Source organism: Arachis duranensis, chromosome 3, assembly GCF_000817695.3.
Source record: "Arachis duranensis cultivar V14167 chromosome 3, aradu.V14167.gnm2.J7QH, whole genome shotgun sequence".
Classification (NCBI taxonomy): domain Eukaryota; kingdom Viridiplantae; phylum Streptophyta; class Magnoliopsida; order Fabales; family Fabaceae; genus Arachis; species Arachis duranensis.
This window is the reverse complement of record NC_029774.3, coordinates 5350655-5366705: the sequence shown is the minus strand read 5'-3', so window position 1 is coordinate 5366705 and position 16051 is coordinate 5350655. Positions and strand designations below refer to the sequence as shown.

The 16051-nt window shown below is 34.2% G+C and overlaps 5 protein-coding genes and 1 pseudogene across 6 annotated transcripts; 3 read left to right on the top strand and 3 right to left on the bottom strand.

The window, feature by feature from the left end:
* Positions 1-1168: 1168 nt before the first annotated feature.
* LOC107477019 (geraniol 8-hydroxylase-like) lies at positions 1169-3091 on the bottom strand (annotated as a pseudogene).
* A 1811-nt stretch (positions 3092-4902) lies between these two features.
* Positions 4903-7083, top strand: LOC107476582 (UPF0481 protein At3g47200-like). 2 transcript variants are annotated; one of them, XM_052258722.1, is made up of 3 exons: positions 4903-5161; positions 5270-5490; positions 5621-7083. In XM_052258722.1, exon 3 carries the CDS (start codon positions 5621-5623, stop codon positions 6908-6910), a length of 1290 nt encoding a protein of 429 aa, XP_052114682.1. In that variant the 5' UTR covers positions 4903-5161; positions 5270-5490; the 3' UTR covers positions 6911-7083. The 2 variants fall into 2 exon arrangements, with proteins under 2 accessions (XP_052114682.1, XP_052114681.1); XM_052258721.1 differs by having other exon boundaries at positions 4904-5161; positions 5270-5413.
* Positions 7084-7274: 191 nt separating this feature from the next.
* Positions 7275-8031, bottom strand: LOC110278940 (auxin-induced protein 6B-like). Its single transcript, XM_021137446.2, has one exon. It carries the CDS (start codon positions 7719-7721, stop codon positions 7443-7445), a length of 279 nt encoding a protein of 92 aa, XP_020993105.1. The 5' UTR covers positions 7722-8031; the 3' UTR covers positions 7275-7442.
* A 666-nt stretch (positions 8032-8697) lies between these two features.
* LOC127745644 (auxin-induced protein 15A-like) lies at positions 8698-9271 on the top strand. The gene has a single exon (XM_052258731.1). It carries the CDS (start codon positions 8776-8778, stop codon positions 9031-9033), a length of 258 nt encoding a protein of 85 aa, XP_052114691.1. The 5' UTR covers positions 8698-8775; the 3' UTR covers positions 9034-9271.
* A 1168-nt stretch (positions 9272-10439) lies between these two features.
* LOC107476597 (auxin-induced protein X10A-like) lies at positions 10440-11287 on the bottom strand. Its single transcript, XM_021137445.2, has one exon. The coding sequence runs from the start codon at positions 10843-10845 to the stop codon at positions 10567-10569; it is 279 nt and encodes a 92-aa protein (XP_020993104.1). The 5' UTR covers positions 10846-11287; the 3' UTR covers positions 10440-10566.
* Positions 11288-15162: 3875 nt separating this feature from the next.
* On the top strand, positions 15163-15624 carry LOC107477020 (uncharacterized). The gene has a single exon (XM_016096986.1). It carries the CDS (start codon positions 15163-15165, stop codon positions 15622-15624), a length of 462 nt encoding a protein of 153 aa, XP_015952472.1.
* The last annotated feature ends 427 nt before the right edge of the window (positions 15625-16051 follow it).

Genomic DNA, 16051 nt, shown 5'->3' with positions numbered 1-16051 from the left:
CCGCTAGCTGCGAGGTAACCAAATATTACTTTTTCATTTCGCGTTAAATATTGTTGTTAATTCGTATGGTTTGTTACTTAATGAATGGGTGGTGGTACGAGGAGTCGGTCATCCTGTACATACGTTGAGTGTACGAAACTCTCACCACCACTGTGTCCCACCTCTGTGAAAAGCTCAATTACCTACTCCACCATGATCTTCCCATGGATGTCGAATATCAGTCGCACATGCTCGTCCCTTAGAAGTCGGAATAGTCGAAACCGAAAGATTCCGTTACCCATGGGTGCCAGCAATCTATACGTCACCCTTCTGATTTCCCCCGCTTGTGTCCCACCGAGCTTGTTCAATATCAAACTCTTCAAATCCGACAACGTCTTCACACGCTGGGTACGAAACAATATCGGATCCTCACACTCAAATGTCACCCCGTTGTCGTCATTTCTCATACGACAATTGAGATAAACAATCACAACTATGTATGGACTACTACTGGCCATTAATGCCTTGTCTTTGTGAGAAATATGAGACACAAAAAGAATGAAAAAAGTTTGTAAAGAATACCAAAGGTTATACATCCTTTTATAGCTATTGGGATTATCTTCTATATATCTCGTTTACACTGTACACAATATGAACATTTTATAGATATGATTAGAGAATGTAAAATGGTAAATATTTTTAAAATTATTTATTTCGGTAATTATTACTTTTATTTTATTTATTTAAATAAAAAATCCGATTATAAATAGCTAGATATATAGATAAATTTATCATCAACCATTACAATATTTAAATCGATTTTGATATGTCACTAAACAAAATTTTAAACTTTTTAACTAATTAAATTTAATATATATTATTACTCAATTGAATTAAAAAATAACGGTTGATTAAATATAATTATTATTTACATTAAAACTATATATGTTTTTGTATTTTTTGTTGAATAATTATATTAAAATCATATATAAATTATTAAATAAATATTGTATAATATTTTTTATAAATTAACTTTTAAATTTAACATTAGTTTATACATTATCTAATCTATTCTTAAATAATATAATATTTTAAATTTATACTATATAACATAACTAATTTAGCTCTTTGCGCATGGCACGGTGTTAGTCCTGTAAGCATAAATTTGTGTATGCTCGGCATAAATTCATTAGTTATTTACTTTGATTGGAATGACTCTAAGGGGTTTAGCCTTTCTTAATGATATTCCAAATTCTTCTCTCTTTTATCCAAATCCTCAGCTTTCGAATCATTTTCAAGCTTCCAATCAAAACAATTAAGCAATGAGTCTAACATCAAGAACAAAATCTTCATAGCATATGATAAAGCAGGACATATTCTTCTACCAGCACCAAATGATATCAACTCAAAATGCCTCCCTTTAACATGAGTTTCTAATCCCAAGAACCTCTCTGGTGAGAACAAATTCGTGTCATTCTTCCACACATTTGAATCCCTTCCGATAGCATAAACATTGATTAGCAATTGTGAACCTTTTGGTATGGTATAGCCATTGATTTCTACATCAGTGTCAGCTTTTCTTGGGATCAAAAATGGCACTGAAGGGTGCAAATAAACGAAATGTCTCTTTCAATGTTGCTTCTAAATATGGTAATCTTGCTATGTCTGATTCCTCAACTTGGTTTCCCTTTCCAATGGTTTCTTCAAGCTCCCTTTTAGCCCTTTTCATAGTATTTGGATTGCTGAGTAATTCAGTCATTGCGTGCCCATTCTAATGTAGATGTGATTGTATCAGTTCCAGCAACAAATAAGGTCTAGCAATGAAAATCAAAGTCACCAAAGAAATAAATTGTAAAAATCAAAAGATAAAAGTAAAAAAGGTAACTTGGTGCATAAGCATCCTGAGCTATCACAGAATCCGAAAAATGACCGTTCTCAAAAAGTGTAATGTACGCAATCTGATCTGTTAATTACATCAGTAAATGTTATAAATTGAGAGATATACAATCACGTCCCTCAATAGTATTTGAAAAACAAAAAAAGAGTCAAAATAGTTTAAATTTATCTTATTTAATATTTATTAATTATCGTTATAATTAATAAAGACAATTAATAAATGCTAAATAATAAAAGCTTGGATTTGTTTTTCTCCCTAAGGCATATTTATATATGATATAACTGCAATTAAATTGAGAAAAGAAAGCCTGGAGAGAGAGCATATACCAGCATTAAATGTTCATTATTTATTTTGTCCATCACTTTGCTATTATTCTCTAGAGAAATGTTAAGAAGAGCTTCTAACATGTCCTTATTGGTGTCAAAACCTGTTTTCAGTATCAACTTTGTCCTTTGTTTAATCAAATCATGGAAGATATCCAGTAACTTGCCAGCATAAATGGAATTTTTTGCTCTAATTCTTTGTGGATCAACCATTCTCAAGGCTGGAAAATAATCAGCCAAGTTTGGTTTTCCACTCCCTATGTTGATATTGGCAACTAAATCCTTGAACCGTGAAGCAGAACCCGAAGAGTGAACCAAATCCTCTGAAAAAATTGTGTTGGACAATAGATTTATTGTTGTCTTGAAAGCTGCTTCTCCAATATCCACTGCTTCACCAATTTGGCTACTTTGATGGATCTTGCCAAGGAGTTCTTGCACTTTCTTGCGTCGCAAGTCTTGGGTCGCGCCAATAGTCTTGTTGGCGAATAACTGATTGTTGCATATCTTCCTAAGGAATCTCCAAAGAGGTGTGATGGGCATGAAGGCAATGCTATGAACATGGTGATTGTGAACTCTTATAGCCTCAGGAACGGTGCGATTTGATAGGAACTGATCATAGTTTTGAAGCACTATTTTGGCCATTTCAGCTGAAGAGATCACTATGGTGGTTAATATTTAATTGTCCCAACTTTAAAGTCATTATTGGGCCATGAATCTTTGCAAGAATGGCAGAGGAATGGTGGGGATTTTTTCCAAGTTGGTGTAGGTTTCCAATGATGGGAAGAGGAGAAGGTCCTGGCGGAAGCTTGTAACTTACTTTGCTTCTTACATTTCGATAATGGAGAAAATAAAGAGTGGTGAAAGTCAAAAGAAAAAGCAGCAACAGCAGCATCAGCATAAATCCTTAGAGAGTTTGAGAGAGAAACAAGAATTGGATCCGGGGTAGTGTTGAGAAGTGTGAAGTTGTAAAACAAGCTTTTGAAAAATGCAAATGGAAATGAAATTATGGTTAATCTCAACAAACAATGGAGAAGCAATTCTGTTTATATACTATAGGACTAACGATCATAGTTAGAATCTCTATTTAACTCATAAATTTTGAAGAAATTGGACATCTACACAATAGATATCATTTCATAATATTATGTTGCATTAATAATTTAGAGGAGTGCTAGAGAGTCAGCAATTTTTGTGTTTTGTAACTATCAATTGGTCATCAATAGTGTTTTTAATGGTGTGAGATTATATCCAATGGTGGGAGATCACTCACTTTTCTTTTGATGGTTACCACAAAACACAAAGCTGGCCCTAGACTTTCTCAATAAGTTAATATATTTCAAAGCACTTCAATAAAAAAACTCACCCACATTCTGCATTTAAGTATTTTATTCGCCATGAAGCTAAGGTGGTACCAAATGAAGCTGATGTGCAACAAGTGATTAGGGGCATCCATATTCATTATTCAAGCCCACTTTTCAATAGTACTGTGCATTGATCTAATAAGTTCAGTTTACCATATCCTCTAGAAAATATTAGCAAACAAATAGATAGTTCATTTCTTAAAGTTCGTGTAATTTGTTAATGAAAAACATTTCATGCCAGCAAATAAAGATAAACCTATCTGGTAGAATTGATTATATTAAAGAGCTTTTTTATTATACAAGAACAGTAGAAAAAATGACGAGCAATGAATATTTGAGAAAGAGGTCAAGATTTTGTTGTTGTTGTATAATTGTCTTTGTATTTTCTTTTTTATTGAATAATTATATTGGACTATACAAAAATTGTCAAATCAATATTTTGTATGTACAATAATTTTTACAAACGAATTTTTAAATTTAATATTAATTTACATATTATTTAATAAATCCTTAAATAATATAGCACTTTTAAAATCATATTAAATAATATAATGTCATATATGTAACATCTATAATTACATATTTATTAGTTAAGTTTAACTAAATCAAATAAACTAGTTTTTATAAAACTGTAGTTTCAGTTCAATTTTTTACTTAAAAATACTGATTTATTTAAGACAGTTTTAGTTAAGTTTGATTAATCTGGTTTTTTTTTAATACTCGTAATTATTACATTTAATATTACACGATTACTATAGCAGGATTTAATGAATACAAAATATAATAATTTTAAATTGTTTTGGACTGATTATATGTTGTTTGCCAAACATTATTGGTTTTGGACACACTTGATGTGTCTTATTTTGGAGTTAGTGTGGATCCAACTTATGCTTGATCTGACTTATGTAACATAATCATTATGGCCGGTGTGATGTAAGTTACTTTTCCCACCAAATTTTCACTGCTCATTGTAATCAATTTGTAATCAACAACCTAAAATAGTGGGTGAAAAATGAACATTCAAAAAAGGAAACTAGATTGATTGTGGATGTTACTAGTGTGATTTTCAATTTTTTTAATCAGATTTCAACTTATTAATTCACTTCCAAATTTGTCTTACTCTATGTATCACCTATAAGTTAAAACTTTGTACATAATTAATTTCTTCACAGCCATCTGTGTTTGTAAGCAATATAAACACATATACAATTAGAATGGGTCATCAAGTACATGTTGTGACTAAAACTAGAAACCAAAGTTGACCAAGTCAACTACACAGTTCAAGTTGACCAACCAAATCATCTACACAGTTCAATACATAAGCTTAAGAAACCTAGCTAGCAGCTTCCTCTGCATAAGAATTGGACACAACACCTGCCAAATAATAATAATAATTAGTAGGAATTTAGCCATGGAGTTTGTAGTAATGATAATAATTAACCAGTTGCTCTTTTAAGTCATGGTAGGTCTTCTTTTATTATTTTGCTCGAAAAGTCAATGAGTCTCCGCCACAATATTAATATCTAAAGAGTCCAAGCCATGGCCACCATTATCAATCATTGCTCCTTGTTTCAGGCTTAGCTCTTTCAGCAATTGATATGGTGAGGTTTTGTTAGTGGCTTAGTGAATTCCTTTAAGTCTTGCTCTTGGCCAATTCATGGTTTCATGCATTTAAACTTTCACCGCCATTTTTTTTTGGTTGCCTGCAGTATCCCCCAACCCGACAGGTCATTAACTAATCCATCGCGGATCTAAGCTCCATTTAAGGAAGGGTCTGCTGTCTGCCACTGACTAATGAGTTGTTGCATGTACAAGGCGGGATTCGAACTTTCGACACTTGCTTAAGCGGACGAGTAAGTTAACCACTCAACCAACTCAAGTTGGTTAACTTTCATCTGCATTTTAATAGAGGATTTTGATCATTCTTATTGTAAGCGTATTTCAATATTAGACTCTTTCTTTTTCCCTTTTATTGTCTTAGTTTTTATTCCATGCACTAAATTATGTATAATCATGTAATTGATAATTGTTTCCTTTTATGTTCCTACTTTTACATATAGATGGAAGGTGGGAATCCTAATGATGTTTTAATCAAGATTAATGCAATGTTGGAGGAAGCACAACCTCTTCTTACTGATGAATGCTGCATCTATAGGGTGCCCCATGAAATCCGCAAGTTCAAAAAAGATGCATACACTCCAAAGGTTGTTTCAATTGGTCCTTTTCACCATGGGAATCCAAAGTTGCTAAGGATGGAGGACCAGAAAAGATTATATTGCAGACAATTCATTGAAAGATCAGAGACAAAGAACTTGAAAAGTTTTGTGAGTTGCGTGCAAGAGCTCGAGCCAGAGGTTCGTCGTTGTTACTCAGATGACATCAAACTTAGCATTGAGAAACATATCAGGGTGATATTGGTGGATTGCTGCTTCATATTAGAGCTTTTATGCAGGTACCACCATAGGGATGCCATTCTTCTGCCACCAAGGTTAGGGAATTTTATGCACTATGATTTGTTGTTGCTTGAGAATCAAGTCCCTTTCTTTGTTCTTGAGAAGCTTCACAATCTAGCTTTCCCTTCTACTTTAAATAGTAGAGGCCAGAACAACTATCCTTCATTATTATGGCTCACTTTTCATTATATCATTCCTAATTATATCATTTCTAGTGATAAGGTTGGGTTATCCTTATCCAATGTTAGCACAATAGCTCATTTCACAGATCTATCAAGAAAGCTTTTATTAATATCCTCTCACTTATTCCAACCATCAGTCTCTGGATGCTCAAGAACTGCAGAGGTAACACACCTTTATAGTGCATCTAAGTTGAAGGAAGCTGGAGTGAATTTTGAAGTAAACAAAAATAGTCAATGCTTACTAGACTTGCAACTTTCTGGTCATACTTTGAGAATCCCGTTCATTAGAGTCGACGACAATACTGAAATTGTTTTGAGAAATTTGTTAGCGTTCGAGCAATGCCACTGTGTTAATGAATCCTATCTCACTGACTATATTACTGTCTTTGACTACCTAATCAACACAGACAAAGATGTAGATTTACTGATTAAGAAAGGAATAATTGATAACTGGTTAAGTGATAGCAATGCAGTGGCTGAAATGTTCAATGGTCTTGGAGTCAACATTATGCAGACAGATTTTAATGTGAAATATTCAAGCATTTTTCAAGATTTGAATGATTTCTGTGCTCACCCTTGGAATAGAAAAGTAGCAACCTTGAGGCGCGACTACTGCAACACTCCATGGAAGACGGTAGCTTCCATTGCTGGAATTTTTCTACTTATTCTCACCATCATTCAGACAGTATTCTCCATCCTCCAAGTAGTACATTAGTACAGGATTAATGTTTGTGTTGTGTAGATTGGATTGGATGATTATATGTTCAAAGTTCGCTCAATGTGATGGGGTATTTTAGTGAATACACATGTTATTGTTTTTAGTATGTGTGTGGTTGTGTGAGATAAATATGTATGTAATATTTGCTAAATAATAGTCATGAACTATGATACTATTTATATAAAGAATTGAATAGAATGAATATATTAACAAGTTAATGTGCTAAATTGTTCTAACTAGAGCTTCTATGTTTGAACCTTTTTTTGAGTCATAACAAAAAACCACAATTACCATACAAAATTGTTCCAAATGGAGTTAACTTAAGCAAGTAATGATGGTCAATAAGCTACTAATTGCAAAGAGAACTGAACAATTTTATTGATGAGAAGAAATATCTGAGTTATTGAGCTCACTGTCATTATAAAAAAAAAACAGAAGACATATTCTTTGAATTTGTCAATCTGGTGGTCAACTCTTACCTATTGTACAAAATGTCTATACTAATCTAAGTCAATCTTCTATACAAGAGTTAAGGATATTCAAGCTGAGAAGTGATCTGTTGGAAGACATATTCGCTGCAAGGAATAGTGAGACCACCCATGGGATGATCATATCCGAACTCTTCCTGAGCTTGACTCAACAAGTCTTGAAATGATGGTTGGTTCAGATATGATATGGGAATTACAAATCGCTTCTGTTTCTCTCCAACATACACTGCAAGATACCCCTTTGGGACTTCCAAGGATCTTGAAGATGCTTGGTTAGCAGAGAAGGATGCCCTTCGAATACCAGGTAAACGGAAACCCATCTTTAGTGTTGTTCTACAAGGAGAATAAGGCAAAACTCTCAAATCTAAGAAGAATGTGTCTAAATTCTAAACGTTGATGCTTGAGGATGGCAATGAGTTGTGCTGTTTTTGAAGGCAAGAGGAAGTGTATTTATACATTTTAACATTACTTGGATAATTATTTCTAGGATGAGGACATAGTGATGAGAAATCACATGGTGCTGTCTTAGAGATTTCTATCAAGCATTAAGCATTTGTATAAGAATGCATACCCTACCATCTCAAGCAACGGCTCATAGAGCAGCCACTTGTAATCAAATGAGATAATCTCAATTAATCTATTACCAGACATGATTTGAATTACACCTAATGTGTTTTCATGTGTTGTACCATTGATAATCCATTATTAGACATGCTTTAGACATCTTACAAATTTTTCTTAGATTGAAAACTTATGTCCATACATTTGCCTAATAGTAATACCAGAGTACCAAATTATGAAATTTGTAAACCATAAGCAGAACTTGATTGATAGCTCTGAAAGTGACCTTATCCAAAAGCTACAAACAAGTTTTATGGATTATAGATATGATATCAACGTTCAAGATCAAGTACAAACAGCTATTAGCTAATAGACCACTGAACTGAAATGTTTGGGCATGTCTTGTACGTGAGAAACAGGCCATTACATTAGTTAAACAATAATAAGATTTTCTACATTCAACAGTACTAATTTGTTTCATTTTCAAGCAGTGACTGTGTTGGCAAATCTTCCACATTGTGGGCCATTTACTGCTAAATCGTAGTAGTTTTTCAAAAAGACTCTCCAAGACAACAACATGTGAAGGTTCATGAGTCCTTTTCTTTCACTGGATCCCATTAAACAGTTCATTCATTAAGCATTTAATAACTTAGAGAAGGGTATCCACAGAAGCAACCTATTGATCTATATATACCACTACTCATCTTTGCATTCTCAAACACACAAACATCAGACTTGAAACACAACTTTCTCATACAAGTTACTTGAGATCATTCTGCAGTACTGTGTGTCTGGAATATCAAAAAAGAAACAATGGGATTTCGCTTACCTGGTATCAGAAAAGCTACAAAGGAACCTTCAAAGAATGAAGTGCCAAAGGGGTATCTTGCAGTGTATGTTGGAGAAAAGATGAAGAGGTTCATAGTTCCAACATCATATTTGAACCAACCATCATTTCAAGACTTGCTGAGTAAAGCAGAAGAAGAATTTGGTTATGTTCATCCAATGGGTGGCCTCACATTTTCTTGCACAGAAGACATGTTCTTAGACATTGTATCAGTTCTGGCTTGATCATTATCAGAAAATTGAGGCTGACATAACATAGACTAGTTCAAATCAAACAATTTTGTAGATCAGTTCAAATCAAACAATTTTTTCAAGTACAATTGTAAGCTGAGTAGGTAGGAGGGAGAGTTTGTTTTCACTTTGCTTTCATGAAAAAGTGGAACATGTTAATTAGTCTCATTCATTGATGCAAAGTATTTGCATATATTGCACACTCACCATGTTCCTGTTATGCTTACTTGCCATTCCCCTCTTTTTAATTATTTTGAAGTCTCTTTAATTGAAAGAAAACATATTTAAGAGAAATGTAATTAACAGCACCAATAAATATTAATATTATTATCGTTATAAGAACGAACAATGAAATCAAATCATATCCGTCATAGGGTCTAGGGATAGAGACAGCAAATGGGAAATCACATGGTATTGTCTTCAAGGATTACTTGACATTTGAGATATGACTCCAACATTTTTGCCCACCCTCGAAAATAGAGTTTACAAATTACATCCCATATGCTAATAACTAAATTTAGAATATTAGAATTCAGGCCACCATAGTTGACACCTTCAGAAAGAGACTTTACAAGGAAAAAGTTAATAATTATGTAGCCAAAGTAATGCCTAATTTCTATCTTCCAGACTGGCTCAAAACATATCATTGGTTCTCTACTCTCTGATGAAATACTTCTTGGATCTATTGATCATGAAATGAAGTTGATTGCTCTTAAATAAGGGACTACATTTTGTGACAATCACTAGTAATTTGAAGTCATGAAATATTTTCCTAAAACTAGCCAACAATTTCAACAATTATTGAAACAGTTTTAAAAAGAGAAATTAAAATAAAATCAGTATTGTAGAGTGGAGTGGTTATATATATTTATTTCATCATCCAAACGCAAAAGTATGAATGAGCCTTGCAAAAAATACAGAATGAGAAAAACATGGAACAGTAGATCAACAGTAGGTGTCATGGAATTCATATATATACAGCACTCATCATTCATATCTGGAAATTTTGGGTCATAATTAAAAACCAAAATTAAGAAGAGAAAATCTACACTATGTTATTATAGATAACATGCATTAATGACATTTGCAATGGCTATTTCTATAAAAGTGAGTTAGTGTTATTCAAGGGGATAATTAGACCTTGATGCTGTCATTGCTATTGTGCACCTGCATAGGTTGGGAAGGCACAACATGCATAGTTGTGATCAGGCCCCCCAAAACCTTAACCTCGGGTCCAAATGGAGCTATCTTTTTCTTCTACCATAGGAAACATACTTGCTCTTTGGAATTTATCAAAGTGGATAAATTGGATTTTACTTAAATCAAATAAAATGATGAAGAAGCTACTAATTGCAGAGAGATGTGAACATTTTTGTTGATAAAAAGAAATATTTGATTAATTGAATTTGTTGTTATTACACAAAAAACAGAAGACAATTTCTTTGAATTTGTCATTCTGATGGTTAACTCTATACTATTGTGCAAAATCTGTACACTAATCTAAGTCAGCCTCCCACATAATGAGATTTATAGGCTATTCAAGTGAGAAGTGATTTGTCGGAAAGCATCTTCACTGCAAGGAATTGTGAGACCACCCATGGGATGATCATACCCAAACTCTTCCTCGGCTTGACTCAACAAGTCTTGGAATGATGGTTGGTTCAAATATGATACAGGGATCAGAAAACGCTTCTGCTTCTCTCCAACATACACTGCAAGATATCCCTTTGGAGCTTCCAAGGATTTTGAAGATGATTGACTAGCAGAGAAGGAAGCCCTTCGAATAGCAGGTAAACGGAAACCCATCTTTTGTGTTGGTCTAAAAGAAGGAGAACAAGGCAAAGCTCTAAAATCTAAGAAGAATGTGTCTAAACGTTTATGCTTGAGGATGGCAATGGTTTGTGCTGTTTTTGAAGGCAAGAGGAAGTGTATTTATAGACTTCACATTCCTTGAATAATTATTTCTAGGATGAAAGATTGTTGAAAGGATGAGGACACAGACGAGAAATCACATGGTGCTGTCTTAGAGATTTCTATCAAGGATTAAGCAGTTGTGTAAGAGTGCACACCACACCTTCTAAAGGAATGGCCCAAACAATAGCCACCTTCTACTAGACATGCTTTAGACATCTCATATATTTTCCTTAGATTGAAAACTTTATATCCATACATCTGCCAACTAATAATACCAGAGTAACAAATTATGAAATTTGAAAACCCCAAGCAGGATGTGATTGATAGCTCTGAAACATGGTAGTTAATAATTGAGCCAACATTGATACATGATCACGGGGCTGTGTGAATGTACATCAAGTTCTAAACAACACCAAGTGAAGAATAGATAAAGTTTGGTATATATGTAGATGAGAAGCAGGCTATTAAATTTTTTAAACAACAATTAGGTTCTCAACAATCAATAGTTCATACCTCTTTCATTTTCAAGCAGTGATTATGTTGGCAAATCTTCAATAATGTGGGCCATTTGCTCCTGAATCATTAGTAGTTCTTCATAAAGACCTCCAAGAGACAGCACCATGTGAAGGTTCATGAGTCCTTGTCTTTCTAGACCCCATTCAATTCCATACAAAAGGGTATCCACACAAGCATCCTTTTGGTCTATATATACTAATACTCATCTATGCATTCTCAAACACAAAACATCAGACTTGAAACACTTTTTTCATATACAAGCTACTTGAGATCATTCTATAGTTGTGTGAGTGGAACAACAAAAAAGAAACAATGGACTTTCGCTTACCTGGTATTAGAAAATCTACACAAGCAGCTTCAAAGGGGCATCTTGCAGTTTATGTTGGAGAAAAGATGAAGAGGTTCATAGTTCCAATATCATATTTGAACCAACCATCATTTCAAGACTTGCTGAGTAAAGCGGAAGAAGAATTTGGTTATGTTCATCCAATGGGTGGCCTCACAATTCCTTGCACAGAAGATGTGTTCTTAGATATCATATCATTTTTTGCTTGAATCACTCATTCATCAGAAAAAAGAGGCTGACATAGCATAGATTAGCTCAACTCAAACAATTTTGTAGTATCATAATACATTGAGTGTATATCTTGTTTTTCCCTTTGCTTTCTCGCAAAAGTGGAACATCATAATTATTGTGACTGATTAATGCATAAAAATTTTGTTATAACTTCATTGTATTTTTCTTCACTAAGTTTTCTTTTCTCATCCTTGCACCCTTATATGCATCTTTTGAACCTTTTTAGGTAAAAGAAAATATAATCTAGGTGAAACGCAAGTAACACACTAATAACTCTCAACAATAAAAAAAATTGAGAAATTATCAAAATATAATCATTATAAACTAAGAAATATAATTTTTAGAATTATAATAAAAAAGTAGAAGAGTCAAAGTTAAAAGAAATTTACACCTCATGAAAATCAATCAATATGTAAAAATAAATTATAATGATAGTTTTTTCCAATTGTGTATGTAAATATTATCTTATACATATATAAAAAAATTTAAAAAAAATCAAATCATATCCTTGATGGGGTCTATTGATAGACAACAGCAAATGGGATATCACATGGTTTTGCCTTCAAGGATTAGTTGACACTTTAGATTTCATGCCAAATAGTTGGCACCTTCAGAAAGTGACTTTACAATTAGTAAGTGATGCGTGAGCATCTTTTCTATCTTTTCCTAGTGAATTTGTATTCGAATTATTAAGTTTAATCAAGATTTAAATACCTTTTAGCCACTATGAATGCTACTTTGAGTTGTGTACAATTCTGTTTATTTTAGGTAGCATTCGGATGAATTTGACGGAATTTTTATAGAAGAAGAGAAGAAAGTGAATGATGCTGTCAACTATGACCTCCTAACACTCCAACGAAAATACTTGAGCTACAGAGGTCCAATTGACGTAATTCTAGTGGCATTGGAAAGCTAACTTTCAGAGATTTCCAATGATGTATAATAGTATACACTTCTTCTCCAACATATTTGGCCATACTGGCGCCTAACTTGGCTATTCTCAAGTTAGGCACCAAGACAAAAGAGATGCGTCCAAGCTTGCTGTCATAGTGGCGCCTAACTTTGGATTTTCTAAGTTAGGCGCCAGCTCAATGATTCACAATGGTTCCCATGTCTCAATTGAAGCTACATGAAGAAGTTTATTTAATTTTGATTAAAACTTTATTTTATTTAGAAATAGGAAAAGATATTATATAGTTTTAGAAAATATATTTTACATTAATTAGGATTAGATATAAAAATGGAAAAGAATCAACCCTTCGGGCTCTTCTCTCTTCTCTTACCTCATTCCGCACTTTACAGTTTTTCAGAATCCTTGTTTTCTCTCTGAACCATGAGCAACTAAATCTCCATTGTTAAGATTAGGAATTCTTTTTATTCTATGGATTAATACTATTATTTTTCTATTTTAATTCATGTATTGATTTCAAATTCAAGAATTGTTTTCGTTCTTCATCTTATGAATTTGGATGGAACGGAAGTATGACCCTTATTCTAATTGAGTTCTTGTAAACCTTAGAAAAGCAATTTAACTGAACAACGGATTGAAAATAAATTCTCCTAAATCACTAGTTATCTGGACTTAACGGGATACCTGACATATAATCCTCTTATATTTGGATAATTAGGGTTTCTGTGACACATAAACTAGTTTTGAACTTAACCCTCTAATTGGAATCAAGTGACCAAGGAATTGGCGGTTGATGAAGGTTAGAGGAGACTAAAAAGGTCTAAGGAATTAGGGTTTAGTCACATATAATTTGCCATGAATTGAATCTTATATGATTAAAATAGTTGGTAAGAAAAGTTAATTCGAAAAATAAATATCTCTGAAACCTTAACTGTTTTTTCATATATATTTCACAATCCGTTTACTGCTTGCTTTCTGATCTTCTGAATTTACTGTTTAATGCAATGGAGGCCCAAACACTCTTTTCTACTTGTTTAACTAAGTAATCACTCAATTATTGTTGCTTGGTCCATTAATCCTCGTGGGATCGACCCTCATTCACTTGAAGTACTACTTTGTACGACCCAGTGCACTTTCCGGTTAGTTTGTGGGTTATAAATTCCGCACCAAATTTTTGGTACCTTCTAACCAAATAGAATTCTAAACCAAAATTAATCAGATGGGTACTACTCCTTCAGGAGTTTGATATTAAGATCAAGGACAGAAAGGGGTTAGAAAATCAAAGTGGCTGACCACCTTTTCAAAATTGAACCTGAAGAAGAAATGCAATCACCCACAGCTGTGAATGAGACATTCCCAGATGAGCAACTTTTTGTCATTCAACAGGCTCCATAGTTTGTAGATATTACAAATTACAAAGTCATGAGGTTCATTCCCAAGGAGTATAGTAAACAACAAATTAAGAAGCTGCTGACTGATGCAAAGTACTACTTTTGGGAGGATCCTTATCTTTTTAAAAGATGCTCAGATGGTATAATCCGGAGGTGTGTCTCAGATGAGGAGACACAGCAGATTCTTTGGCATTGTCATGGCTCTGATTATGAAGGCCACTTTGGTGGTGAAAGGACAATTACAAAGGTCCTTCAGAGCAGTTTTTACTGACCTATTTTCTTCCGAGACTCGAGCATTTGTGAAGAACTGTGACAAATGTCACAGAGCTAAAAATCTTCCTTCCAACCATGAGATGCCACAGCAGGGAATTCTTGAGATTGAATTGTTTAATGTGTGAGATATTGATTTCATGGGACCTTTTCCACCCTCATACTACAACTCTTATATCTTATTGGCAGTTGATTATGTGCCCAAGTGAGTGGAAGCTGTGGCTTTACCCATCAATGATGCCAAAGTGGTGATGAGCTTTCTCCAGAGATATATTTTCAGCTGGTTTGGTGTCCCAAGGACACTCATTAGTGATGAAGGAAGCCAGTTCTGCAACAGACAGCTGGATTTACTTCTGCAGAGATATGGAGTCCGTCATAAAGTGACAACCCCTTATCACCCTCAGAAAAGTGAACAGGTGGAGGTCTCTAATAAAGAACTCAAGAGGATTCTAGAGAAGACCGTCAGTATCTCAAGAAAGGATTGGTCTAGGAAGCTTGATGATGCTCTCTGAGCATACCGGATAGCATACAAGACTCCTATTGGCATGTCTCCTTATCAGTTGGTCTATGATAAAGCCTGTCACTTGCCAATTGAGTTCGAGTATAGAGCATACTGGGCGATCAAGTTTCTGAACTTTGATGCCCAACCTGTAGGAATAAAGCGGATGCTTCAGTTGAATGAGCTTGATGAATTCAGATACTCTGCCTATGAGAATGTCAAGCTCTATAAGGAGAGAACCAAGATATGGCATGACAAGAAAATTGCCATTAGAGTCTTTGAGCCAGGTCATAGAGTGCTCTTATTCAATTCAAGGCTCAAACTCTTTCCTGGGAAGCTGAAATCCCGGTGGTCAGGACCGTTTGTGGTAACTAGAGCATCGTCATATGGTCATGTGGAAATTCAGGAAGAGAATTCTGATAGAAGGTTTACAGTAAATGACCAGAAGTTGAAGTACTATCTTGGAGGCGAGATTAATCGCCAAAGGTCCACTCATCTGCTGGATTAACAAAGTTGACCGTCAAGCTAGTAATAGTAAAGAAGTACTTGTCGGGAGGCAACCCGATGTTTTCGTATTCTTAAGTTTGAATTTTACCTTGATTTTTTTATTTTTGTTTCATTAGTTTTGTTTGAGTTTCTATTATTTTTCCTTTGTTTTGTGTGTATGTTGATCATGCAGAGTGATTAGAATAGAAACAAGTGCATAAAGACAGAATTTCGAACACCCTAAAAAAACTGAATGCGGATAAAATGGCGTCTAACTTCACTTTCTGAAGTTAGGCGCCACATGCAAAGTAAAATTGAAGGAAGGTGCTGGAGGGGTGGCGCCTAATTTCACTTTAGTCTTTATTGGAGGCTTGGCGCCTAACTTCACCTTCTTGAAGTTAGACGCCACATGAAGCATCTTGGAGGATTTTCCACTGTCAGGTCTGCAT

What these genes read in the sequence shown, in the direction of transcription:
- LOC107476582 (XM_052258722.1), top strand. Translation starts at nt 5,621, where the DNA reads ATGGAAGGTGGGAATCCTAATGATGTTTTAATCAAGATTAATGCAATG.
- LOC110278940 (XM_021137446.2), bottom strand. Translation starts at nt 7,721, where the DNA reads ATGGGTTTCCGTTTACCTGGTATTCGAAGGGCATCCTTCTCTGCTAAC.
- LOC127745644 (XM_052258731.1), top strand. Translation starts at nt 8,776, where the DNA reads ATGGGATTTCGCTTACCTGGTATCAGAAAAGCTACAAAGGAACCTTCA.
- LOC107476597 (XM_021137445.2), bottom strand. Translation starts at nt 10,845, where the DNA reads ATGGGTTTCCGTTTACCTGCTATTCGAAGGGCTTCCTTCTCTGCTAGT.
- LOC107477020 (XM_016096986.1), top strand. Translation starts at nt 15,163, where the DNA reads ATGTCTCCTTATCAGTTGGTCTATGATAAAGCCTGTCACTTGCCAATT.